The 25,913-nt window shown below is 55.2% G+C and overlaps 3 protein-coding genes across 5 annotated transcripts; 1 reads left to right on the top strand and 2 right to left on the bottom strand.

Moving 5' to 3' along the window:
• Positions 1 to 1,267, bottom strand: PSENEN (presenilin enhancer gamma-secretase subunit). 2 transcript variants are annotated; one of them, XM_006098662.3, is made up of 4 exons: positions 1,150 to 1,267; positions 876 to 1,014; positions 384 to 488; positions 1 to 202 (listed from the first exon to the last, which is right to left on the bottom strand). In XM_006098662.3, the coding sequence occupies exons 2-4, from the start codon at positions 934 to 936 to the stop codon at positions 63 to 65; spliced, it is 306 nt and encodes a 101-aa protein (XP_006098724.1). In that variant the 5' UTR covers positions 937 to 1,014; positions 1,150 to 1,267; the 3' UTR covers positions 1 to 62. The 2 variants fall into 2 exon arrangements, with proteins under 2 accessions (XP_006098724.1, XP_006098723.1); XM_006098661.3 differs by lacking the exon at positions 1,150 to 1,267 and having other exon boundaries at positions 876 to 1,143.
• A 1,740-nt stretch (positions 1,268 to 3,007) lies between these two features.
• IGFLR1 (IGF like family receptor 1) lies at positions 3,008 to 6,119 on the top strand. 2 transcript variants are annotated; one of them, XM_006098663.3, is made up of 5 exons: positions 3,008 to 3,778; positions 4,233 to 4,443; positions 4,892 to 5,064; positions 5,374 to 5,650; positions 5,767 to 6,119. In XM_006098663.3, exons 2-5 carry the CDS (start codon positions 4,290 to 4,292, stop codon positions 6,090 to 6,092), a joined length of 930 nt encoding a protein of 309 aa, XP_006098725.1. In that variant the 5' UTR covers positions 3,008 to 3,778; positions 4,233 to 4,289; the 3' UTR covers positions 6,093 to 6,119. The 2 variants fall into 2 exon arrangements, with proteins under 2 accessions (XP_006098725.1, XP_023618119.1); XM_023762351.1 differs by lacking the exon at positions 3,008 to 3,778 and having other exon boundaries at positions 3,798 to 4,443.
• Positions 6,120 to 6,553: 434 nt separating this feature from the next.
• On the bottom strand, positions 6,554 to 25,913 carry KMT2B (lysine methyltransferase 2B; the record flags this gene model as incomplete). The annotated part of the gene is made up of 37 exons (XM_006098691.1): positions 6,554 to 7,125; positions 7,217 to 7,346; positions 7,463 to 7,546; positions 7,902 to 8,009; positions 8,307 to 8,484; positions 8,588 to 8,662; positions 8,748 to 8,885; positions 11,265 to 11,368; positions 11,446 to 11,523; positions 11,618 to 12,908; positions 12,991 to 13,218; positions 14,333 to 14,493; positions 14,592 to 14,670; positions 14,747 to 14,867; positions 15,093 to 15,251; positions 15,958 to 16,095; positions 16,175 to 16,266; positions 16,356 to 16,471; positions 17,025 to 17,098; positions 17,232 to 17,336; positions 17,429 to 17,518; positions 17,594 to 17,778; positions 17,941 to 18,054; positions 18,551 to 18,668; positions 19,088 to 19,183; positions 19,282 to 19,428; positions 19,570 to 19,683; positions 19,825 to 19,923; positions 20,186 to 20,280; positions 20,591 to 20,869; positions 21,115 to 21,170; positions 21,333 to 21,612; positions 21,889 to 22,039; positions 22,133 to 22,246; positions 22,451 to 24,396; positions 24,642 to 24,714; positions 25,749 to 25,913. Coding segments are annotated over 37 exons (7,857 nt in total), but the record flags the coding sequence as incomplete, so codon positions are not given.

Consider the following 25,913-nt stretch of genomic DNA (forward strand, 5'->3'; position numbering starts at 1 on the left):
CGGGAGTACAGGAGCCCATCCTGGGAGAATGATCAGGCCCTAGGCCTGTGCTGAAGAATTTGTCAGGGAGTACCCAGAGGTATGGTGAAGGAGAGGTAGTCCCCAAGGGCGCCCCAACGGGGCCGGTAGATCTGGAAGATGGTGATCCAGGTGGTGAGTATAATCACCCAAAAAAGGAAGCCCACAGCAGAGCGCCAGACATCTGTAAAAGGTAACAGGAGTGGGTAAGGTTGGCTTCCACCTGCTCTCTGGTCACCTCCAGACAAGTTCTCTCTTTTCTTCCACGGAGCCCTAGAAATCTGGAACTTCTTTCATCCCATCCCACCAGAACTCCACCTCCCCACCTCCCCAATGGCCTTCTTTCAACTGTACCCTGGACTCACAGCCTTTGATTTGGCTCTGCTCTGTGTATGCAGGGACAAGGAAGGCCTCTCGGAAGAACCAGAAGATGTTGACCAACCAGAGAAAAGGCAGGAAAGCAAACCCACCTAAAGAGAAAAAAGCCAAACTAGGACATAAGACAATGAGTATCCTCCCCAACGCCCACTTAGATGACTTATTTGGAAAGTCCTTCTCCCACACCCAAGTTCAACTGAGATCTCTGCTATTAAGGACTCTGATATCAAGGCTCCTCCCTGGGATCCAGGAATCTGATTCCTCAGCCATCTCTTTGTCAGGACCCAGTAGTCCAGCCCCCAACTCCCCTCTTGGGACCAATAAGCTCTTGAGGCCCAGCCTCTCCCTCTTCAGGACCCAGTTCCTTCTCTCAGAGCTCGCGCTCCCAGCCGCTTCATCCCTTAGACCCAAGCATCCGGCCCTACAGACCTTATTCCGTCCCCTCTCTTCTCCTGGGACCCTAGGAGACTGGCCCTTACCCAGGTAGTACTTGCGGCACAGGTTCAACTTCTCTTCGTTGGACACCCGCTCCAAGTTCATAGTGGCGCTAGGGCTAGGTCGTTCCGTGGGTCTGAGGGGCAAGACACTGAGATGCAAGGATCGCGAAAATCCACGCCCCTTTTACGACAAAACAAAGATAAATTCAAGGGTGGGTTTGCTGAAAGCGGGGCGGCCCCCGCCCCCACCAGCAAGTTGATTGGGTTGAGACGCTCTTGATGTTTACTGGGGTGCGTAAAACGACCCCCATCTCACCAGTGGAGTTTACTTCCTCCGGATAGATGCCTTTGCCACTTTCAACTTACGGACGTTTGCGCGTGATGCGCGTGATGCCGCAAGGATCTCTGGCGTTTGTAGTCTTTTTTTTTTTTTTTAGGCAGCGCTGCACGCATGCGCTCTCAGGGAATTTCTGTCGGTGATTCTATGGAGAGGGCGCAGGCTTCCAACACGCAAGCGCATTAAGGAGTTTCTGAGCGTGCTAAGCAAGACGAAGCAGCGAAGAACTACACTTCCCAATGTTCTGAAGCAACGGAAGTGACTTCGAGCCAATCAAGTTGGAGAGTTCGGGTAAAAATGGCTGAATTCTTCGATATTCGGGACTGAGGACAAGTGGAAACGGGCGCAGGCAATATCCTATCGGGGTTGCTGGGCGGCGTGGGACAGTATTTCTGGGGTATCCGGCCCTCAGCTCACCTCTGTCTTTGCACCCCTTCCAGGGTTAACTGCTCCTTTTACTTTAAGATCGGGGCCTTCCGGCATGGGGACCAATGCTCCCGGCTCCCCGAAACAAACTTTCAGGCTGGTGAGACTTGGCACGGAGCCTGTAGGGTTAAAGCCTCCCGGCTGTTCCCCTTCCGCTGTCCATCATCCCGAGGTCCCGCCTTTTCCGGATGTCTTAGGCCCACCCTACTGCCCGGCTTTTTTCTTGTCGGACTTCTGCTATTCCTCCCTCAACCTACACCCCTCGGTTCTCTCTCACTTCTAGGTCCTCTCTCTGCTGGTTTCCTTAGGGACATGCATCGCTGATGCACTCAAGATGCTTAGGCTTCTTCCCAACACCTTTGCACATAGCCCTGCTCTCTCTGCTCAGGACCCTGCCCCTCTTAATTCTATTCAGACAATAGTGCTGCTCAACCTGTACCGGAGTCCACAGAACACCGCCCAAACCGCAGACGATCGCACTGGAGGGACCATTTCTTGGGGGCAGGACGGACTGCCCTCTGCAGGCCACTTCCTGATTTCACCCTACCGCCTCCAGGTCACCTGCGTGAGGTAGAGGTACAGGAACACTATGATAACGTATTTGAGGTGAGGACTGGCAGAGATGGGTTGAGTTGTGGGCAGGAGTTCAGCTGAACACCTCCTGGTCTCCACAGGAGGTGATCATGGAACTGCAGGAGAAGTACAGGGAGAATGAAGAGATGAATGTGTGTGACAACTTGGGGGACCACCTCATGGGCAATGTCTATGTCAATGTGCCTGCTTTCCCCCCATTAGAGACCAGAGGTGGAGGCATTTCAGTGCCTAAAGGTCACCACTTAAGCCTCATAGTTTGAGGTCCATCACTAAATCCAGGCCAGCCCCAGAGCTGCTTACAAATCCCCTGAAGGTTTCTGAGTTTGACTACCAAACTTGACCTACTTCCGGCACGAAGAGGATGCTGAGCGGGCAGTAGCTGAACTCAGTAACCGCTGGTTCAGTGGGCAGGCTCTGCATGCTGATCTGTCTCCTGTCACCGACTTCCGGGAGTCATGCTGTCGGCAGTATGAGATGGGGTATGGCAGTAAGGGGGTGGGGTGGGCACCTGGAGTTCCAGACTCCTGTGTGTGTATTGGTGGGGTTGTCAATGACAGTGTCCTCTTCCACGCATCCATCCTCAACCCAGAGAATGTACTCGTGGTAGCTTTTGCAACTTCATGCACCTGTGACCCACCTCCCGGAACTTCTGGCAGCAGTTCTATTGGTTGGAACCCAGGCTCAGGTATCAGGACCAGCCTGCCAAGACTTCTCAAACTCTAGAGCTCCTATAACCTGAGATGAACCTGATCCTATGTCTCAATAACAATATCTCGAAGAAAAAAAAGGACACATATGTAATACCCTTTGTAATACTTTAAGCAATAAAAACAAATAAAAATAAAAAATAATTTTTAAAAAAACACAAAAAAACAATATCTCAAGCCTTTGGTATCCTAGGACTAGTACTGAGCCCATTCCAAGACCAACACCTAAGTCCCAGCCCCCAAACCATTCTGAATCCCAAACTGAAGACCAGCTTGGATCTCTATTCCTGAGATCAGCTCCTGAGCACCTATCCTAGACCACCCCCAGGAACTCTAGTTACTTCATCACCTGCTCTGCCCCATGCCTCTAACCCTTCTCCCCACTGCTGTCCCCAGGTCACCCCCAAGGTCCCATACCTGCCACTGTCCCAAAGAAAGAAACTGATGACATTCCCCAGGCCACCAGCAGGGTCACTTCTAAGATCTTGACCCTCTTGCCCTCCACCCCCAGGACCCCTCCTCAAAGCTCCCTTAACTCCCCAGGGCCATCTTCCCCAGCCTCTAGTCTGCCACCCCTCCCCGAATAAAGTTCTGTATTTTGAGCTTGAGTCTAGCTGCGGGCTGGAGTTTCCTTCCACCCCCACATCCGACGAAAAGGGGAAGTAGGTTGGGCTCTAGCCACAACTGCAGTTGAAGAACTTCAAACAGGTGGAAAATTATTGGACTCAGAGCTCAACGCCCTAGAAACCCTCAAGTGGGACTGGTGGAGTGCCTTCTTGCTGGAAACTTCATATCCATCTGAGGCTTTTCAAAGGGAAGACGCCTAGTTGTGGCAGATTGGAGGATTCCCAACCCAGAGGAGTTTGGGGTTAGGATCTAAGGTAAGGTCACTTAGAGTTGAGTTGGAGTCTTCAGTAAATGAGGGCTGGGTCCTCCATCCCTGATTCCCTGAAATGGGAGTCAATAATACCTAATACTTAAGCTTACCATATACCAGGTGCTGCCCTAAGAGCTTTACTTCTAATAAGGGGTTTTTTTTTTAATCACTTTTTATTTTTCAATTATAGTTGACTCTAGTAAGTTTTAGTTCTCCACAATACCCCTATGAGACAGGTGGTATTAGCCTACTATACAGATGGAACATGGCAGATATGGGATATGAATCCACAGTCTGGCTTCAGAGCCCTTGCTCTAGCAATCTTGAGGCCTATGGCTTCTGATAATGGGTCAGGAGCTGGACTGAGGACTGGGAGCTGGGTGTAGGTAGATTCCCGTCCTATGTCCCCACATCCACTGTTTCCTTCTTCTCCCTGATTTCCTGGGAAATTGGCAAAGGCGCTGTGGCCGGAAGTCCTACAAGTCTCGGGCCCCCAGGCTGCACGCACCACTGGGATGAGGCCCCAGCACCTCTTGTCTGCTGCGCTGTTCCTGGCCCAGGCGGTGCCACATGAAGCCTCCCAACACTGCAGCCGCCTTGAGTACTGGAACCCTGACAACCTCTGCTGTGGCAGCTGCCTACAGCGCTTTGGGCCTCCCCCGTGCCCCGGTGAGGAGCAGAGACTGGGCGTATACCTATATATACCTGTGCATATGTTCGGGCTGATTGAGGGTGATAGAGATCCCGTGAAGGAACAAGGTTTGGGGCCTTGCTTCTAGGTAGGGGCAGTGGGCTTTAATCAGTAAGGCAGGTAGGGGGGCTAAGCCTGTGAGAAAGGCTGGAAGCAGGATCCAGGCAGAAAGGGGTGAGCTATACAGATCAATCCCAGCATGGGCAGAGCTTGGTGTGGAAGCAGGAGGGGCATGAAGGGTAAGGAGCCTGTGGAGCCTTTTGAGACTAGCAGGGCTAGTGTGGGGAAGGGAGAATGGAGGGGTGAGCATGTCTGTTGATGGGTGAATAAAGTCCAAGGGGCGAGGCCCGCTAGGATAGGACAAAAGGGAAAGGACCTTTTAGAGGTGGGGCTTGGAAGCCACTTACAGGCCTTGTCTCCCACTAGACTATGAGTTTTCAGAAAACTGCGGGCTCAATGACTTTGGTGATCACGTAATGCACCCCTTCAAAGAGTGTCCTCGTGGGCAGTGCAATCCGGACCTCGCAGAGCTATGTAGCTTCTGTGGCAGCGGAACCAGGGCCCCTACTCCCGAGGGAAGCCGGCAGCGCTGTGGAGAGGTGCTGGTCTGGCTCAGACTGCATGGGCAAAGGTGTAGCCTGCCAGAAGTGGGGTGGGGTGTAGAGGGCATGGTTTGGGATTGGGATTGGGTGGGCAGGGTCTGGATCAGAGGTGGTGGTGTGGCTAGCCCCACTGAAGAGGATAGGGGTGGGGACATTTGTATCTGGGGGTGACCAGCTAGGGTTAAAGTAGTACGGGGGGGGGGTGGGGTGCGTCTAGATCAGGCGAGGATGTGGCTTATAAGGATGAAAAATTTGGGCTGAGGGGGAAGGAGTGGGGTTTGCCTCCAGCTCTACTCCTATTCTCAGAAGCCTGCCCCTACCAAGGAGCCCTGTCCCCTGAAGCCTGAAACACCCAGCGTCCTAAGCTCACAGGAGACCAGCTCACCAGCCATTTCCAGCCCCTCTGGAACATCTGAACACACCGTCCCTTGGCAGGCCTTGCTGACTTTTGCCCTGCCCCTGGTGCTGGTTCTGCTCGTGACCTCAGCAGCCATCCTCTTGTTCGCCCTGAAAAGGCACAGTCCCTACCTCCCCTACCCTGGCTCCAACACCTCTGGAGGCTCTCTGGTGACATCGGAAGCAGGTGACTCATGGGTTTCTCTGCTCCCACTCCTGGCGGGGGGTTAGTCCCAGACATGCTGAGGGGAGTATGAACTGGAAGCCCAACCTTCCTCCCCCTCATCCCTCCCTGTTTCCCAGAGCTGCCAAATCTGGCATCACAGCCCCTGTCTCGCCTTCTGGATGAGTTGGAGGTGCTGGAGGAGCTGATTGTGCTGCTGGACCCTGAGCCTGGGCCAGGTGGGGCTTTGGCCTGTGGTACTACTCGACACCTGGCTGCAAAATATGGACTGCCTGCTTCCTGGTCCACCTTTGCCTACTCACTGCGACCCAGTCACTCGCCTCTGCGTGCCCTCATTGAGATGGTGGTGGCAAGGGAGCCCTCTGCTTCTCTGGGCCAGCTTGGCACACACCTGGCCCAGCTAGGGCGGGCAGATGCCCTGCAGGTGCTGTCTAAACTTGCCTGATCTGGGGCTTGCCCGGCCTAGTACTCAATAAAGTTTCCTTGAAAATAAGTGCCTGCTGTGTCCTGGACTCATTAGGAGCCCTCTTGAAATAGTCTTAATTGGGCCAAGACCCAGCAGACATTCTCATCCCCCACCCAGAATAGGGCCCATTCTATCACAGAAGACCAAGTGTGGGAGAGCAGGTCTCAGTGCTTCTGGACAATCAGGGTCCCCTCTTGAGGAAAACTCCCACTACCCAAGAGGGATCCACAGGCATCCAGCTGGGTTCTAACTTACAGTATATAAAAGATTTGTTGCTCTGAAGCCTTGACAGACCCCACAATGTACTTCTAATTCTGAACAGTGGCCTCTCATCTGCCTGTTGAGGCTGATGGGCTTCCTTGGTTCAGAATAGGTGTGGGGCATGGAGAAATGGGAGCTCCTACATGCCTCCAGCACCATATAAACTGTAAGACCACCTCTCCAAACATTGACAGACTTTATTGGGGAGGTTCCCACCTGGGATCCCACCTCTTAAATAAAAAAGTGCATAGAAAAGAAGGGATTTAGAAACCTTTGTACAATATCTACATTCTGGGCCCCCAGGGCAAGAAGGGGGCAATTGCTGAGTGGGCTGGAGGGGTAGGGGCAGGGCCCTTGCCACCTGCATGCCCACATTCACCCTGGACATGAGGGTGGGGGTGAGATGCTCTGGGGGGACTAGGGAGCCCCCAGACCAGGGGCAAGATGGCAGCGGGAGGTGTGGGCAACCACAGCTTCAGTTAAGGAACCGACGGCAGCGCTTGGCGCCACAGTTGCAGGGCAGCTTGTTGCTGGCATCCTCAATGGGGAACTTGTAGTCATAGGTGAGCTCCTCACCACGCAGGATGCGGCGCAGGGCAAAGATGACGATGTGCTTCTGGCCCTCCACGTGGATGACTCGAGAGAAGCAGTTGGGCTCACAGGAGTGGTTGATGAAGCGGGCGGCATTGCCATGCATTGTGGCATCCACCACATCAAAGTCATCCATGCGGAACATGTAGCACCCAATACCCTACAGGGACAAGGGAGGGGCAGTTAGATGCTCTGTTCCCAGAGTAGGCCCTGCTTCTCCCACCTCATTCCCATGACCTGGCAGAGCCCACCTTCCCATCGTAGAACTTCTCCCGCTTGTCAGTCAGCACAGAGCGAATGACAATACCAGAGTACTCAATGACCATCTCGCCAGCATCGATGTTGCGCTTACAGAACAGGCCCCGCCCATGAATGGCAGACCTGCAGGGTAGGATGGGCAAGGGGAGCTCAGGGGGCAGGGGAATAAAACCAGGGCAGCCCCACACCAGGGCACCTGTCATCCTCCCAAGGGGCATCCTCCCCCCAACCCCACTAACCTGTAGACACCTACAGCCTCTTTGGATGTCTTTTTGAGGTGGCGAAAGCGCATGGCCATGGGCAGCTCCAGGCTGGTGGCACGTCTGGTGGGGACAATAGTATCACAAAGGCTAGTACCCAGAAATGATCTCTTTATTTTTTAAATATATTTTATTGATTTTTTACAGAGAGGAAGGGAGAGGGATAGAGAGTTAGAAACATCGATGAGAGAGAAACATCGATCAGCTGCCTCCTGCACACTCCCTCCTGCACACTGGGGATGTGCCCGAACCAAGGTACATGCCGTTGACCAGAATCGAACCTGGGACCCTTCAGTCCACAGGCCGACGCTCTATCCACTGAGGCAAACCGGTTAGGGCGAAATGATCTCTTTTGCCCCTGGTCACCCTCTGTCAGACCCTTCCAAACTACCCCAGCTCCCTGGCCTGTCCTCCATACCTGGTTGACCTGAGCTGTACCTCATCCTCTTCCTCATCACAGGTGGCTCCCTCAGGGAGCACCCTGTGCTGAGAGGCCAGGAAGTTGAACATGTCAAAGGTGCATTTCCTGTAGGTAAAAGAGAAAAATGGACGGAGGTACAGATCCATTCCTTCGAGATGCTACCCTCCTATTCTTGGCCTGGACCTGCTGCTGGCAGAGTTAAGAGTAATACAACTACTACTGAAGACAAAGCAAAAGGGGAATGAATGAGGTTCATTCTGATATGACCCCTAGAAATAATTCCTGGAATGGCCTAGTGTCTTCTCCCAGGCCTCAGTTTCCAATCTGTACAGACTTAATTCCCACCCTCAAGACTGCCCATAGGGTTCCCCCGACCCAGGCATCACACCCCAGACCTCTCACCGAAGATAGACCTCGGCGCGGGCTGCCCCATGGGGATTCAGGGGTGGCTCCTCCTGGCCTTCTCCCTGCTGGTGGTAGCGGAACTTATAGTGCTGGCAGTGCTGGGCCCCAGGCAGCTGCTCTGCCAGGAAGATGACAGCATCATGATGGATGCCAAGGAGCCTTGCTCCACTCATTCCTGAGGGAAGTCAAAGGTGAGGATGCACAAGTCATGTCAGTGACCCATCTTGCTCTCAGGACGTGATCCCAGCCCCCAGCATCCCTGTGGATGCCCCACTTACCACTAAAGGAGAGATGTCTTAGCCGGGCATGCCCTCGGGCCTCTTGCACCTTCTCAATCAGAGTTCTCCACGCCCCTGAGGAGAGGGCAGAGCCACAGCAGAGTCAGGATGGTATTCTATGGCACATTCTCCCTCCCTGTCACCATTAATCCTAACTCACCCTCCAAGCTCTCCGCCTCCACGCTGAACCCATCCTCACTGCTGATCTCGAAGCGCAGATGTGGACCAGCCCGTTTTGGGGCCTGGTTTTCTTTATCCTCTGGAAATGGAGGCTCTTCCTCAGAGCTTGAAGCCTCACCTGGTCCCAGGTAGCAGGTCAGAGTAGGTAAGGATCACCCCTCATGGAGTCAAAACCTTCCCACTGCCCTCCCTCACTCCCTGGGCACAAGCACAGACTCTGGGTCTAAATGCCTAGTGAACCCTACAGACCAAACGTTTTTTCTAAAGGGTCTGCGGTTCCTTTTCTGCAGGACTTCTTGGTTACATGAGCAGTTCCACGGAAGTTTGGAGTGTTTTGGCTCTGCAGGATATACTGTGGCTTACTCAAACCCAATCTACCATAAACACCCACCCCTCATTCTTTTGTCTCACATAAAATTAAAAATACTGGAGAATTAAATTTTGCACAAGTATATTTTTATATACAGCATATTGCTATAAATATTACACATATTATTTTATAGGACCATACAGAATCAAATACATGTACATTATGAGCTACTTAAGGGATTTCTCATGGGCTAAAGATTTTAAAGACAGAGCAGACAGGACTTACTGACGTAGGAGATGTAGATGTAAGAGAAAGAGGTGGTGGTGGTGGTGGGGGGGGGTCAAGGAAAACTCTGAGGTTTGGAGCCTGAGCAACTGAAAGGATAGTGATAGTGAGGCTGGAGGAGAAACACATTTTGGTAAAGGTTGAGAGCTCAGTTTGGAACATGTTGAGTCTGAGATTCCTCTTAGAAAAACATTCCTGGCAACTTGCTGGTGGAGATGGCAAGCAGGTACAAGGAGTGGATAGCAACTTGGGGACTATCAGAATTAGAAATGGGATTTAGGGCCATGAAATTAGATGAGAGCACCCTGGATGTGCCAAGGTTGACAGGCTGGGGCAATGAGGAGGCACAACTGGAGGTGAGGAGAAGGATGGGATTCTGGAAGCCAGGAAAGAGAGTGCTTCACAGAGGGGAGGGATCAGCACACTGAATGCTCTTGGTTGAAGCAGGATGTGGACTGAGGACTGACCACTGTATTTGGTTGGAGTGGGGGTAGAGTTTGAGTGAGCGCACTTTAAGAGAGGCAGGACACACATGGTTTCTCTTTTCTCCACATCACTTCTCTGGGCCAACATGCCCACATGACCTCCCAGCCCTACGCAAGACTCTAAACCTTGTTGTTGTGTGACTCACATCATCTCTAGGCCTCAGTGCTCCTGGGTCCACCTCTGACAACTTCTTCTACCTCTTCTTGGCCCTCTCCCATCCTCACTCCACTCTGTTCTTTGAACACAACTCACTGCCTTCTTTCTCACAGTGCTCATTCTAAGCTGCTGTGCACTAATATGTACAGGTCTGCTTCCTCTACCAAAATGTGGTATGTTCCCTAAGGGCAGTCGAGACTGTCTTGTCATGGTCACTGCCATATCCTCGTGCCCTCTCTGACCCCATAAGCAGCCTTTCAGTTAAGCAGTTTCAGTCTACCTCACCCCACTTCCATGCTCAGCAGCTGTGTTCTACACAATGACAAAATCCACAGATCAGAACAGGACTGGGGCCACTAGAAATTCCAAACCTCGGGCTGCTAATTACCAGCTTTCATGGTTCCCACAGCTCTCTCTGCCCTCCGTGACCTATAGAATACTTCTCTTCTGGCTTCACTGAGATTATCAGCCAAATGATTCCAAGTGTCCTCATCCTGTATACTGATGTCTCTGCAGATACACCTAACTTCACCTTTCTTCCATCTCAGGGGTCTCCTATTCTACCTGACCAACATGCCTCCTCTCACCTCTGCCTTCATCCTTGGCTTTGCTGTTCAGCCCTCACAACAAACCCCCATAAGCTGTTGGCCCACCTCCTCCTCCCAGACTCTTAGCTAAGCTTTTCGGTAAAGCATCTGGGTGTTGTTTTGACTTCATTAACCATCGTCTTTGATTCTGGACTCTGGCCCACACAGTACATACCAATCCTAGACCCTGCAACCCTAGGGTCCTCTGTGGCAGTTGGGACTGCTGACTACTCCCTTCCCTGGCCTGTGGGACTCCACACTCCTTTGATCTTCTTCCTATGGTTCTTGCCCCTTCTCTGGGTCCTAGGTGGGATCCATCTTCTCTGGATAATCCATAGAACTTCATCTTTGGTTTTACCAGGTAACTAACCCTCTGACTCTGGCAGACTAGGCTCTGAAGCCTTCCCTGGGGCTCTTGGACATGCTGGACGCTTTCAGAGACCCTTTCACATCAAGCTGAAACTTCCTATCTCTGTCTGTTTCTGTCACAGGCCATAAGCTCCTTGAGGGTATCTCTATAATTGTAACGCCCAGCCTCAGCCCTGTTCCCAGGTGCGTGGACAATGTGTTCCCACATGTTTTTTGAAGGGTACCAATTCGTCACTGTACCTGTCAGTCATTCAGCTGAGCAAGTACAGGGAAGAAGGCAGTGAGAAGAAAAGGTTGGCCCTACCTGAGTAGTGGTGCCACTGGGATTCAAGGTCAGGGAGACCATCGGGAACTTGGGGAGTACCACCTTCTGCAAGTGGTAGCAGAGGGGACTGGTCCTGGAGGGGCCTGTGAGGAGAGACCTGTCAGAAGAGGGAAGGGACAGAGATCCCAGAGCTTCTAGGGAAAAGGATCTGGCCACTCACCTCAGACTTTCCTCCCCAGGATCATCCAGGTTGAGAACTCCACGCACAGTGGGCGTTTTCATCCTCACTCGGCTAAACCTGGTAGGGAGTGGGGGGGACCACAAGAAGCCTGAGCGGCCTTCTCTTGCCCAACTCCCTTGCCCGCCTCCACAGCCTCGGTATACTCACTCACCCGCTGCCACTAAGCCCTGGACCCTGGGGGGAGTCCTCCAAGGCCTCTCCATCTTCCTCCATCCGGGGAGTCTTGCTCGGGGGAGGTGCTGGTGGGGAACGGCCAGAGAAGGTGGACACCCTTTTGACACGGATGGCCTGGCGGGGCGGGCTGGAGGGCCCACTGCTCAACACCAATGTCAGTGGAGGGGGTGGTGGGGGAGGGGTAGGGCGGACCACCCCAACCACTGGCAACACACCCAGCAGAGGTCCTGAGGGCAGAGTCCAGGAAGTGGGGGCTGTGGGGGTAATGGGAGGGGGAAGAGGCAGCTGCTTCACTGCAGGGGAGACAGGTTCACCCTCCCCAGCCATCTTCACAAACACTTGCCCCAACTTGTTGACAAGGATGATTTTGGATGTGGCAGGTTTGGGGGGCTCTGGGGCAGGGCCCAGGCTCAATACTCGAACCCCTGGAGCCCCAGGGAGCCAGGCAAACGTCCGAGTGGTATCAGCAGGGCTAGGGGGCAGGCCCTGGGGGGGTTGGCTACCATTGGCCAGTGGAGGTGCTGGGGGGAGTGGCTCCTCTCTGGGCCCAGTAACCCCCTCCCCAGGCCCCCCTAAGTTCTTCAACACAAAATCCACAATTTCTGATGGCAAGTCCTCAGGAGGTCGGACCCTGTCCCCTGCAGCCCCAATAACCCCAGCCCGGCCTGCTCCTGGCCCTGAAGGAGTCTCATGGCCCCGAGGCTGCTGGACTGCCTCAGCCTCGCTGTCTGTGCCATCATCCACTCCGTCCAGCTGTTCGATGCGAGGGGCTCCAGAGAGAGTGCCAGGGGGCAAGGGAGGGCCAGACACAACAGTCACAGGGAAGTGGATGTAATGGGGGATAGGGCTGGCCTCCTCCTCTGAGCTGTCTCCTGCGCCCCCATGGCTGCTCCCCACTGCCCCTGCAGCCACAATCTCTTCCTGAAAGGGCTCGGTCCCCAGCAGGCTCTCAGCAAAGTCCAGGTCAGCAGCACTCAGTCCTGACACCACCTCCATGTCCTCAAAGTCTGGGCCCAGGTCTTCAGGGGGAAGTGGGGATGTGGCCGGGCCAGGGGGAGCCAGCTCCCCTGAGGTAGGTGTACAGGTTCTAAGGGATGAGGTAGGAGGGGGCACCCTGAGCTGAGGAGAGGTTCTGAGAGGGGGGGAGGCCCTCCGTGACAGTGGTAGCCTGGGGGCCAGGGGGCTGGGACGACGGGAGCGTCTGGGGGGAGCTGGAAAGTCCAGGTCTCCCACTGTAGGGATGTGGTGGGCCAGAGAAGATGGACTTCCTGTGGGGGGAAGGGTCATTGTCAGCCAGGTGCTCCTGCCTCACCTGCCCCTTCCCTCCCCTGAATACTCCCAAGTACTCACCAGGGGAGGGTAGGGGTCCAAAGGAGACACCCCCCAAGGGCCTCCGGGATGGTGAATAGTTGGGCACTTTGATACGAGCCCCAGAAAAAGAGCGGGGAGCTGGAGGAGGGGCGCTGCTTGGATCTGGCCGCAGAGTGGGGTCCAGGTTCTGAATAGGTGAGTGGTGCTCAGGAGCTCCAGGGATAAGGACATCTGTATTTGGTGGGGGGTTGACATGATCTGGGGGCTCTAAAGAGGCAATAAAATGGCATCAGGGGTGGCTAGGGCTCTTTATCAAAGCCTTTTTTCATGTGCCCTCCCTTCTTTTAAGCCAAATGCATCTTCTCCGCCCTTGCCCCTGACCCAGTCACAATGGGCACTGGTCCCAGTCATCAGCCAGGCCCCAAACCCCTGCATGGCTTCTGCAAAACCTCCACACACACCTGGGGGTGTTTTGTGACCCTTCCTCAGCCATCCTTTGCCATCTCCCCACTTCCTGGCCACCTACTGCTTTGATTCAGGCCCTATATGCCCTGAGGGACACTGCCCTCTCTCCAGCAAGGCCAGTCCTACCACTTTCTTACCTGCTCTGTGCATCCCTGCCACATCAAACACATTGCCCCATCCTGGTGCTTTTGGCTCCCCAATACTTGGCTCCACCCAACCTGTGCCAGCTGATCTCTGCCGCCTCCTCCCAACATTCCCTTATTTCCATCCAGACAGCTGCACACTCCTCCCCTCTCCATTTCATGTCAGACTCTAACCTGGAACAAAGTCCTTACCTGCAAACACAATCCCAATCTTTCTACTCCCACTCAGCCCCCAATGGCCTCTCACTTCACCAATCTCCAAGCCCATTCTTTGCTCTGTGCCATCCAGTCCTCAGCTACATCCCTCAGTGCCAACATGACTGTGAAGGTGCCACATTGGGAACTAAGCGGATCAGGTTAGAATCCTGGCTCCATCACTATGTTACTGTGGAGAACGACTACCCTTTCGAGTTGCAGTACAGTGGAGCTTGTACCTTCCTCAGAGCTGTGGGGAGCATTACATAAGCATAGAGCCCTGAGTCAGGTGGCCCTAAACGCTCCCTACATTTGTACAGTAGTTGTGACCACCTCCCCCCCCGCCCCCGGCCCCCGTCGCCCAAAGCAGGTAGCACAGTGCTATCCCCTCACTTTCTGTGAAATCTGTGCAATGTTTAATATAGCCCTGTCACATAATGCACAGCCATTAAGTTATGTTACTGCCATTACAAGGAAGGAAAGAATGTAAGCATCCTGGAGTTTCTTTAGGGAAGAGGAAAGTAAGAACTGAGAGGGTGGCATTCAGGGAAGAAAATGAAGTCATTCTAAGGCCATACCGATGGAAGGGGCGGGGCTGTGCACAATGGTCTGGTTCTCCTCCGCTGCCTCCAGATGAACTGGCTCTTCCCTCGGCCCCCATGGCCGATACTCAAGAATTCGGCACCGATACCAGCAGCGCCGCCGAGCATCCACTGTGCTCCAATACAGACGGGAGCATCTGTTGGGTGGGCATGTGGGACATAAGGTCAGGACAACTTGGGAAATAAGATCTAGTCCTGGAGTCCCAAACCCCACCAATTCCCCCGGGCTGCTCACTGGTAGCCAATGGGGAAGAGACGTCCCTCGCAGTCCGAGAGATCAGACAGAGTACCCAAGGAGTCAATTCGAATGGAGCCTAAGGGCAGAGGAGAGTTCAGGAGGGTGGGCCTAGGCAGGGTCAGGAAGAACACGGTAGACAGCAAGCGGCTTACCAATGAGTACATTGATGGCATCAGGCTCGAGCCCTGTCAAGAACTTTCGCTTGAAGTTGATGCCCTCAAAGTCTACATAGACTCGGCGAAGAACATCAAACCCATCGGGGGTTACGATCTCCTGGGAAGTGGGTGGCAAAGGGGATTGCTGGATGGGTAGGGTATGAGAGGGATGGAAGGAAAGGCTCTGTGGGTAGGGACTTGTGGGCAGGTGGCTTGGCTTAAGGGCTCAGGAGAACAAGGAGACACTGAGGCAGCAGGGCCAAGCCTAAGAGGCTATGGGGATCCCTAAGTGGAAGGGGGAAAGAGAGCAGTGGGAGCTATCTCCCCCATAGTAATGGCCCACCTTGCCATCTAGGAGATCTGTGTGTTTCTGACAGAAAACTTTCTTGTCATCCTGGAAGATGCAGTAGCTGGCCCGAGCACACATGAAGTGAAAGTTGCTGAGGCAGGAGGAAAGGCAGCAGCCCACCGTTGCTCCAGGCTTTAGGCAGAGCTCACAGCGCTGCAGGTGGAAGGGGCTGCTGAGGGGAGAAGCCAGTGACCTGGGCCAGGGCCTGACACTCAGCATCACTGTCCTTGAGATTCTGCTTGGGTTGTCTAGCCTAGCACTTCACAAAGGGCACTCACCAAACATAACCTCTCACCTAGTGGCATCCAGGGTCAAGTTCATATCAAGCTACTTCAGACTTTTTTGAAGCACAGTGTTACAGTGGAAAGAAAAATAACAGCAGCTAATACTTGCTGAGTGGCACTTACAATCTTTCTCACATGACTCTAATGTAGAACCTGTATTACTTCACTTAATCCTCAACCTGCCCCCTGTAGTAGGTACCTCTATCATCCCATTTTCTGACAGTGAACTTGAGCATTCCACAGGTCCCACACTGGTGAGGGAGATTCTAACAAAGGCAACACCTCACTTCACAGGGATGTAGTAAGAGGTAAGTGCCAAACTGTATGGAAAGCATCCAGGACAGGACCAAATGGAGGTCTTTTAACCTTTAGTCTCCCAGGCCAGAGGGCTCAAAAAGAGGGGGAAAAGCCACTATGTCTCCTGCACCAGAGTCCTGGGACAACAAAAAAAAGGTATGTAGGACCAGCAGTGAAAGGACATACTGTGGTAGACTGTGGAACAAGAGCTGTCTCCATTGACAGAGGGGCCCCCAAGACCCCAAAGGCTGCCCACCTCTCCAGGCCCGTGCCCTCACCATCTGCCTCCCTCGAGCCACAGCAGCGTGCACATTCTTGAGGGAACCATCATTTTCCTCAAATACTTCAGCTGACCAAATGGCACAGTTAACGTGTGTCCATTCATTCTGCCCGATGTACAGGAGCCGCCCCGCCTCCTGAGGGCAAAGGAGTGATGTGAGGGGAGGCCCCAGGGACCAGGCCCCACAGCCTGGGGCTTCACGCAGTAGCCCTCACCTTAGAATCCGCATCACCATACTTGAGGCAGAGTGCACACTGACGAGGGTCCTCCAGGTGCGAAAAGGCAACTGGATCCTTGCCCTGGAAACCTGGAAGGAGTGTGGGAAGGGAGGTCTAAGAATCAGGACCCAGATTACCAACTCAGGGGCTCTAGTTTCCAGCTCCCACTTCCCAGTACCTGCTGAGGGGTCCCCTGGAGGCTGCCCTGATTCTGGCATCTCTGGTTCCTGCTGCCTCCACTGAGCGTAGACATGGTCCAAGGATGGGGGCAACACAGCATTGGGAAGGACTCCACTGTGGATAGGCTGGGTCAGCATCTGACATGTCTAACAAGGATGGCTGGACTAGACCCACCCAAAATCTCAGCCTAAACATGCCATGACACCCTTTGTCCTCTCTCCATGTAGCATTTCTCTCAGTCTCCCAAACAAGCTAGGCCCTCTCATGCCACCTTTGGCACATGAAATGCTTGTTGTTCCTCATGCCTGGAATACTCTTCCTTCACATCTCAGCTCAGATGTCATCACTTCTAGGAAGTCTTAGGCCCTAGGCTCCAGTAGGCACCTCCCTTGGGCTTCCTCATCAGGATCCTAGACTGTCTAGGTCATCAGTGCCTACCCACCCCCCCAAACACAGTTCACCCACTGCTGTCCCCAACAGTGCCTTGCACAGAGTAGAAACCGCAAGCCAACTCCACAGTCTGAATCTTTGCTAGTCTACAACCACTAGGGACTGTCATTCTAGTCCTACCATCCTCCAGATCCGAACTCTGCTCCTTATCCCCTCAGGTGCCCTTGGCCTTTGCACTCACTCCCTGATTCCCCTCCTGCCACCCAGCCTTGCTCACTTTGGCAGCCGGGTACTCCGTCGCCAGTACTTGGGGTCGTGGGCGTCGAACCAGCCGAACGTAGACTCTAGCAGCTGGGGAGTGGGTAACAGGATGAGAAGAACTGGCTTCCCCAGGAGAGTCGGCAGGGTAAGGATCTGTGAAGGACCCACTCTCTCCTCCCCACTACCACTGAAGCCACCCTATAAAGATCCCCCCAGAGCTCACCTTCAATAGGAGCCCCTTCATCTGGCCTCCAGCCCGATGCTCTGAGGGCTCTCCTTCTTCTGAGTGCCCCATCAGGATGCTCACCACATCCTCCATGAAGCTGTGCTGTAAGGGGGCTTGTCAGGATCCAAGCCCCTGCCCACCCCCAGCCCTCTCTCCTCCTGGCATCCACTTGTTCCTCTCAGTGTCCCACTCACCACAGACTTGTAGTGGCCTTCCTCAAAGCGCTGACTCACAGCTTGCAGATTGCAGGGCCCAGGGTGCAGCTGCTTCCCATCTTGCCCACACTGCAAAGAGGGGATGTCGGCAGGGCTGGTGCCAGGCCTGGCCCCACCCAGTCCAGCCACCTGAGCCCTCCAGACCTGGGTGCACAGCAGCAGTGGGACTGCCATCTTGGAGCTCAATAGGCCCTGGAGCACCTGTCGCAAGCCACCCTGCAAGGCTCCACTCAGGGCCTCTCGCCAGCGGGGGTGCGTGGCCCCAGCACACGGTCCACAGGTGTACAACACTGAGTCTGGCAGCCCCGAAAGGATCTCATAGTCTTCATCTAGAACAGCCCGGGTGAGAAAGAGAAAATGTTTTGGGGCTCTTAGCAGCCCCTAGTTCACTAAAGACATTTAGCCCACCTCTCCTCCGAGGGCCTGTGGTGAAGACAGGACAGGGATCCCCACAGGGTTGAGGTCACACCCCTGGTACTCCCTCAACTCACCTGAGAGCCCCTCACACTTAGCATGCACCCAGTGGTCACACTGTGCACACTGCATCATCTTGCTCTCGTAGTCGTTGTCTTCATAGCAGCGTGTGCAGATTGGGCAGTAGTTTCCTGAAGGCAGAGGGAAGAGGGCAAGTCAGAGCTTCTGCCACGGGGGTGGGAGCATCATCCCTAGACTACTACATGGGCTGCCTCCATTATGCTCCATCTTGGCTGGGGATAAAACCTCTCTTCTAGCCCTGTAGCCCCAATGCTTCATAAGGAATAGGGCCTTGCTAAACATGATGCCTGAATAAATGAGGAATGCGCAGGTTTTCAAAGTGCTCAGTGGAAACTTGAGGTTCTGGGAAGCATCTCAGGGACCACCATGAGGGTTGGTTCCCAGGCCCTCCACTTCCATTGACCTCAGAGAGGCTATGTCCCTGTTATATGTACTGGAAGAGCCTCTATTGAAGAGTATCCTAAACAGAAGGAAAGAGTCCATGGCGAAAAGAGGGTGGAAAGCAACTAGAAAGGAGCATCTGTTCTAACTGCCTATGCAGGAGCCTGGCCCACTCCCCGGTGGACCCCCAGGACCCAGGGCCCAGGACCCCTGCCAAGTCCCCACCTTTCTCATAGAGCTGGGTGCACCTGGGGCAGAGGCTGTAATCTCCAGACCACTCGACGTCCCAGTTCTTGCCTGGAGTTGCCCCACAGCTTTTACAGCGCACACAGGCTGAGCAGATCTGGAGAAGCAGGGCAATATTAGGGGCAGAGCCAGATACCTGGCTTAGAGCAGTGCAAGGTGAGGATGAGCAAAGAGAAGTGGACGGTAGGCAGGAGATAGATAAGGAAGGAAGGAAGGGTAAGAGAAGGAGAACAGGAGAGAAATGAAGCAGGGAGACTGGTGAGGGGGAAACTGGAAGGAGTGGAGGTTAGGCTAGAGCAGGAGATTCTGAGCCTGGGATTGTGGAATCCATGAACCCTTGAAAAATAGTACATCTAATTTCTTGTCTATGTGAAATTCCTGAAGAAATGTTATGTTTATCAAACTCTCAAAAAAACCTCCAACCTTCCCCTCCTCAAGAGTCCTGGCCTGCAGTGGCGGGGGCGGGGGAGCATTAATTAGAACGCCAAAGCAAGGGGTGTGGGCCTCCTCTCTCACCCAGTGGCGCCTTTTGCGTGTGGCCCGGGTTGGGTAGCTGGGCCCTAGGCAGGCTGGGTGGTAAGCATGGCGGCAGCGCTCACACTCCAGGAGGTGCTGTTGGATATTGGAGAGACAGCAATGGCAGGACCTACTGGCATAGGGATACCCCTCTCCTCCATTCCTCCATCCCCCCATGGCTCCAGTGCCTAAACCTTGGATCCCCGGCCTTTGCGCCCACAGACGTGGCAGAACTTGCAGCGGCGGCAGCACCAGGTGTCATGATGTTGGGGCAGGGGCCGCTCAGCTTCCTCCAGGCAGAATGGGTGGAAAGGGTCACAGCAGACTTGGCAGAACACCAGCTGGGGGTGGGAGAGTGAAGAGTGAACGATGAGCACAGTGAGGTAAGGGCATGAGACCCTGCTGAGAGAGGCCAAGAAAAAAATCAGACAATAAGGGCTAATGGAGACGTGAGGGGTTGTGAAAAAAGGTGAGGAACCAACCTCATGCAGGCCTTTGCTGGCACACAGCAAGCACACCATAGGTGGCCCTCCTGGCACGGAGGTAAGCACACTCAGTCCTCCCATCAGCCACACATTCTCCAGGTCACAATCCTCCTGAGGGAAGAGAGGACACAGGATCAGAGAGCAGTCAGGAACGTAAGTCAGATCTATCCATCTTAAAGCACAGGCTTCTCAGACACAATCAATAACTTTCTTCCAACCACAGTCCTTGCCATCGTCCCCTCAAAGCCATACCTTAAAATCCACACGGACCCGGTGCACACCGTCAGGAGATTTCTGTTTTCCAGTCCAGCCATTGGGAAAAGAAGCAAAGGGACCAGGGGCCAAAGCATCCTAGGGAGGGATGGTGATGGTCAGAAGGCAGCCCACCCAATCTTTACAAGCTTCTCTCCTTGCTGCCCTCTCTCCCAGCCTTTCAGACCCTGTCTTTTGCCCACATCCTCTGCTTTCCAGGACAGGCTGTCTCATCCATCAGGGCCTGTTTTCCAGTGTGGACACACCACGGCACTAAGGTGAGCCCGTTACCCTGACTTGCCAGGAAACTCCTGAAAGGAGGGAGCCATGCCTTCCACGGGGCTCAGGGTTCCGTGCTAACCTTGTCTAGGCGCCTTCGGGCCTTGAGCTGCAACACAGGCTGCAGGGTGGGTTTGCGGGGCCGGCTCTGCTCCTCAGGTTCTGGCACTGGTAGCTCTAGGCAGGACAGATGAGCAGTGAGCTTCCCTCTCTTGCCTGCCGCACTGTCCTTCTTTTACAACCCCCAAATGTAACCTGGATCCCCAGGGCCTTCTTTAAACCACCAAGGTATGTTAGGATGATCCTTAAGCCTTGCTCAATAAGCTACTAAACACTTAACATGCCAGTTCCCCATCCACCTAAGACTACCTCCTTCTCTGCACTCAGCTCTTCTATCACACAGATAGAACCCTGGAGTCAGAGCCCCATCACTTCCATGAAAAAGACATAGGACTGACCAATAGAGGAAGCAACAAACAATTCGCACCATTCTCTCGGGGAGTCCGACGCCGGGGAGCAGGGGGACCCCCGGGCTCTGAGTCATCCGAGTCCTCGAAGATATCATAGGAGGGTCGCTGTTTGACGCAGCGCCTGGCTGACTTGCGCTGCAGTAGGAGGGAGTCCTGCTCCTCGGGCCCTGGCGGGGCCACCACCTCCTCCCGGGGCCCCCCAGCTCCCGCCCCCCGGCGTGGGCCTGGAGGACCAGGGGAGGCCTCAGGAGATTCATCGGAATCCCAGGGCAACAGCGTCTTCACTATCGTCCGGCCTGTGGGAACAGGGGACTTAGTAGGATCTGACTTCAGCCAGGAACATGGGACATTTGGATGAGAAAAGCCAGAAACAAGTGGGGCAGAAGCGAACAAGTACAGGAGAGGTACAAAAGCACATGATGGAAAAAAAGACAAAGGTGGTGGACTGCAAAGATAAGGGGAGAAGAGCAAAGAAAACATGGTTTCCTCCATACAACAAGTCTAAATAAGGTTGTGTAAAGAAATGCTCAAAACTTGTTACCTTTCTTAGCCAGCCGCTCCATCTTCCGAGCCTCTATCTTGTCGCACTTCCGGTATCTGGGGAGGGGAGCAGCACGTCACCAGGGTAGGGGACTGGTGGTCTGGGGGGAAGAGAGGAAGCTCTCCACAAGGATGCCAATCCCACTGCTCTGGTGGGGCAGGGGGCCTTGGTGATACACAACCATGGGTGGGAATGGAGGCTGAATCCCAGCTACTCACACACAGCACTGCTTCTTGGTGTTAGGGCCACCAAATTTGGGCTTGTCCAGGCAGTTGACACAGGAGCCACAGTCCTGCACACGCAGGCAACCCCGACAGTGTCCACACCGTGCCATCCGCATCTTCTTGCCATGATGGGAGGGCAGTGAGCGCTGAGGTGTATGGGCCAAGGGTCCTCCTGACCCTGCAGGCTCTGAGTCCCCCCCCGGCCCTGCTGAATCCACCTTTCCCTGCTGTGAGCGCGATGGGACACTCTCAGTCTCAGATGCTGATGATGTATCTAGAAAAGTGGAGAGGAGATGGAGCTACAAAGCCACCAGGCCTTCTACTTCACCTCCCTTAAACCTCATTCAACTGGCCCTCAGGCTACTTTTGCAGTGCTCAGGTCCCACATGTCCCCAAACCCGCTTTGTCTAAGACCTAGCATGTGCTCCAACCCCCTTGCCACCTAGCCTTAAGCACCCAACTCAATTCCACTCTCCCAGGCTCTTGGTGCATTAGCTCGCTCCCAGACTTGACAAGGTTGTCCAATTTCCCACAAGACACCCATCCCTACCCTCTGTGGCAAGGTCCTGCCGATCGCGGAGAGGGAGAGCACTGAGGCGGGGGACGTCTTCAGGCACCATGGCCCGGGCCTGACCCAGGGCCACAGCAGCGTGACGGCAGACGTGTTTGATGCGGGGGCCTTGCACAGGGGACTCGGGGCCCTGGGAGAGGAGACACCAGGAATACATGTGGGCAGTTGCTACTTGCATTCCTGCAACCACCCTCCTTCAGAGGGCCCTCCACCCACTCCATACCGATGGTCTCTCTCTCTTAGTTTCCATCGATTCGTCTTCAGACCTGACAGGACCTCTATCTGAGATTTGCTTGACTGTGCCCACGACCTCCTCCATCTGCCCTCCAGGGCTTGGCTGGTGGGGAAATAATAAGCAGGGTTAGAGGCTGAAAAGTGAGCAAAAACAGCATCACAAAAGGAATATAGGAAATTATGGGACAGGGAATGGACTGGCTCAGAAGGTTGCCTGCAATGTTGGAGGGAGACCGGAGGCTAAGGGATTGCAGGGATTGAGGCTGGATGACTGGGTGCAGGGGCCTGGCCAAAGCACCATGCTTACCGGCATCAAAGATGCCACCTTCTGCTGCTGCTGCTGCTGCTGCTGCTGGTCAATCTTGAATAGCTGCACCTTGGCTCTCTTGAGGAGGCTGAACATTTTCTCCTCTACACCAGACAGTGGCAAGGAACCAAGGCCTGCAATCCGGGCCTTTTCCAGTGCTGGTGGCTGCAGTTGTAACTGTGGCTGCAGTGGTGGTAGTGCCTGGGGCAGCAGCTGAGTTTGCAAGGCCTGTAGCTGAGCCTGAGGCTGCTGCCCATTGCTCAGAGGTGGACTCCCAGATGGGGGCACCTCCACCTTAACAGGGGTGGTGACCACAGGGGCAAATCGAGGCAGGCTGAGATGGTTGGTGCGGCCCACTGCCCGTGGCTCAGGCTCAGCTGGAGATTCATCAACAGGAGGCGGCTCTGGCTCAGGGGCTTCAGGGGCCCCAAGTGGAGCAGTAGTAAGCACCGATTCATAGATCTTCAAGTGGGCTTCACTTGGGGTAAACTGAGGGGCCCGAAGGAGCAGGGGCCTCCGGGATGGATTGACAGGCGCAGGAGGTGGGGGTGGAGCTGGCGGAGGAGCCGGGGGAGGAGGGGGCAGTTCCCGGGTCAGTGAGGTCCAGCGAAATGTGGGTTCCCTTAGGATGGACCTTCTCTTTTCAGGGAGTGGGACTGGGATAGATAGGGGAGTTGGGGCACATGGTGGAGAGGGGGCTGGCGCTGGTTCCTGGGGGGCGAGTGGGGAGATAGCAACAGGAGGCCGCAGAGGTGAGACTTCCACCTTTGGGGGCTTGGGGGGATCTTCATCCATAAATCGCCGGGGTGTCTTGATGACTCGGGAGGACCGGGCACTCACCACAGGCATAATAAACTGCCGGATATTCTTCAGGAAGGTGGTGCTTTTGGGGGCCACAGTGGGGCTGTCTTCCAGAGGGCCTCCTGTGACGGTGCCAGGGGTTGGAGTGGTAGGAGAGGTGCCCTCTGGTCCTGCCCGAGCAGCTTCCCGCTCTGCCCGTTGGCTGGGAGTCAGGGGAGGCCGGCCCCTCTTCCTGGAGCATGTAGCTAGGACCACGGGAGGGGATTCTTCCTGCTCCTCTGGGGCAGGAGGTGGTGGAGGGGATGGTGGGGTTACTGAGGGTGGTGAAGGGCAAAGTGGGGATGGAGGAGATGTTGAGGGAGATGGAAGAGGTGGGGGGACTGGAGGAGTCAGGGGTGGTGAGGGCAGCTTTGCCTCTTCCTTTTCCTCAGCTATCATCATCTCCTCCTCAGTTAAAGCTCTCTCTTCCTTCTTTTCCCCTTCTTCCTTATCTTTCTCCTCCTCCGACTTCTGCTCCTTGCTCCAGCAAGGGCCCTCTCCCTGTCCAGATTCAACTCTTCCTTGGGAAGCATCCTGCCAGCTTTCCTCATGTTGATCCTGACCCTGACCTGATTCAAGTCCCAAGGACAATCGTCCCATCTTCACTCTTTTGGCCTTTGAAACAAACTTGATCACGAGGGGGAGTCCACCTCGGCCTCGGCCCCTGCCTCCACGGCCTCCTCGCCCAGACTGTCCTCCACACTTGGGGGTCCCAGGACCTGGGCCAGGCCCCTCCTTGCACTTCCAGCTCCCAGTGCGATGTTTTACTGGAACCATAGGAGGTGGGGGCTCAGATTTAGGGATTGTCACAGCTGCTTCTGCCACCATTACTGCTTGTTGCTTCTTCCTGCACGGGCCTGCAGGCCGTCCTGGGGGCCGCCCCCGAGACCGACGGGGGGTGGAGGGCTCACATGCCCGGTTCCGGGGGGCTGGGGGTGCCTGGGCCCGCCGGAGAAGTTCAGTCAGTGCTTGCACCATCCGCTCTGTACCCTCCTCACCCCGTTTCCGGGCAGGAGTCTTTGGGGGGGTAGGAGTCACATCTGCTAGGCGAGGAGGCAGAAGGGGGATCGTCTTATGCTTGTGGCCGCGACCTCGAGGGACTCGACCTAAAAGGAGAATAGGTGTGGGGAGATGGGTCAAGCTAGCCCTTTGGACTAAGGAAGGTGCTGCAGGAGGTCCAGAACTAGTCTTATTTGTCTGTTTCCCCCACAGCCCAGCCTAGCTTGGGTTTTGAACACAGAACACATCTGGTAACTGATGGAGACTGTAGTTGAACAGGGAAAAGCTGACACAAAGAGTGAGGAGTAACATTCCTTTAAAACTATAGAAGTACAGTTTCCCCATCACTCACCTCGTTGTGACCGGAGCGCAGAGCGCAGGGAACTGGGGGCCACATCGTCATCTGAATGAAAACCCTGAAATTCCTGATTTAGGGGACCAGGGGTGGAGGGGAGAAACAGCAGTCAGTGCCAAAGCCCTTGTTCCACCTGAGACTCCGGTATTGAGGAATATGCCCAGCTTCCCCCTTAAGGGACCCCTGCCTACTTACAAAAGGACTAAAAAGACTAGAAGATGAGGAGAGTAAAAAACGGTCTCTCCTTAGGCAGGAAGACACGGGGTATTTTGAACCTCCACCTCCTAGGCCTGACCATCCCAGCACAGAAAACAAAGCAGGGCCTCTCGGGCCAGGCAGCAGGCACTACCCTGACTCCCTGAGACTCCAACACAGAAAAAAGGGGGGCCTCTGTGTACACCCTCTTGGGCATCAAAGATGCCACCTCCTGCTGCGAAGGTGGGAACAGGGCCACCGAGCTGGTGTGTGTGTCTGCCACACGGGCTACCACAGTGGGATCCCCACACCTTCCTGCCTGTGCTGCGAGGCTGGGGGTACACCGGGAGCTGAGCTCAGACCTGCTCGAGTGCCCAGTCGCGGCTTTCGTTCCCTTTCTCAACCTGGGCCCCAGGAGGAAGCCCTCCACCATTCGAGCCTCTCTCCACTTAGGTCGGAGGGAAGAGGGGCACTAGTGGACACCAGGGCTGTGTCAGAGGTTGGGGCTGGGCGGGGCAGCCTGCAGCGGGGAGCCCGGAGCCAGCTGGTCCCCCGAAGCCGGGCTGCTGCTGTCACCACCCCGAGCCGGCCTGCGCTCCGCCGGCCCCTCGCCCGTGTACACCGCTGCTCCCTAGCGTTGCCGACCACCAAGGGCCAGCCCAGGGCGCTCCAGGGAGACCCGCCGGGGGCCGGTGCCCAGGCAGCTCGGCTTCCCCGGCACTTGGAAAGGCCCCTTTCGCCGACAGCTCCGTGCCGCCGACCTCCTCCCGTGCCTACTGCCAGGGCCCTTTCTCTCCGCAGGCGCCCCGAGGACCCCGCTTCCCCACGTCACTCCTCCGGGCTCCCCGGACCTCTGGAAGCCCCGGCCTCCGCCCCGCCCGGCGCCGGGGACGCCTCCGACCGCCTCACCTCATCGTCCGACTCCCCGTCACTGCTCTCCTCCTCCGGCATGCAGTCCCGGCTCGGACCCCAGCCCCGGCCCCGGCCCCGGCCCCGCTGAACGCGCGGGCCGGCCCACAGGCGGCGGAGCCGGCGCAGGCCCCGGCGGAGCCCCAGCAAACGGAGCAGGGCCGT

The sequence above is a fragment of the Myotis lucifugus genome, unplaced genomic scaffold (assembly GCF_000147115.1).
Source record: "Myotis lucifugus unplaced genomic scaffold, Myoluc2.0 scaffold_244, whole genome shotgun sequence".
In the NCBI taxonomy this organism is placed as follows: domain Eukaryota; kingdom Metazoa; phylum Chordata; class Mammalia; order Chiroptera; family Vespertilionidae; genus Myotis; species Myotis lucifugus.

Excerpts from the sequence above, each read along its gene's own strand:
- IGFLR1 (XM_006098663.3), top strand. The coding sequence starts at position 4,290 with ATGAGGCCCCAGCACCTCTTGTCTGCTGCGCTGTTCCTGGCCCAGGCG. Across the intron at positions 5,065-5,373 it reads GCCGGCAGCGCTGTGGAGAG|AAGCCTGCCCCTACCAAGGA; the intron begins GTGCTGGTCTGG and ends TCCTATTCTCAG. Across the intron at positions 5,651-5,766 it reads TCTGGTGACATCGGAAGCAG|AGCTGCCAAATCTGGCATCA; the intron begins GTGACTCATGGG and ends CCTGTTTCCCAG.
- PSENEN (XM_006098662.3), bottom strand. The coding sequence starts at position 936 with ATGAACTTGGAGCGGGTGTCCAACGAAGAGAAGTTGAACCTGTGCCGC. Across the intron at positions 489-875 it reads GTGCCGCAAGTACTACCTGG|GTGGGTTTGCTTTCCTGCCT; the intron begins GTAAGGGCCAGT and ends TTTTCTCTTTAG. Across the intron at positions 203-383 it reads GCAGAGCCAAATCAAAGGCT|ATGTCTGGCGCTCTGCTGTG; the intron begins GTGAGTCCAGGG and ends TACCTTTTACAG.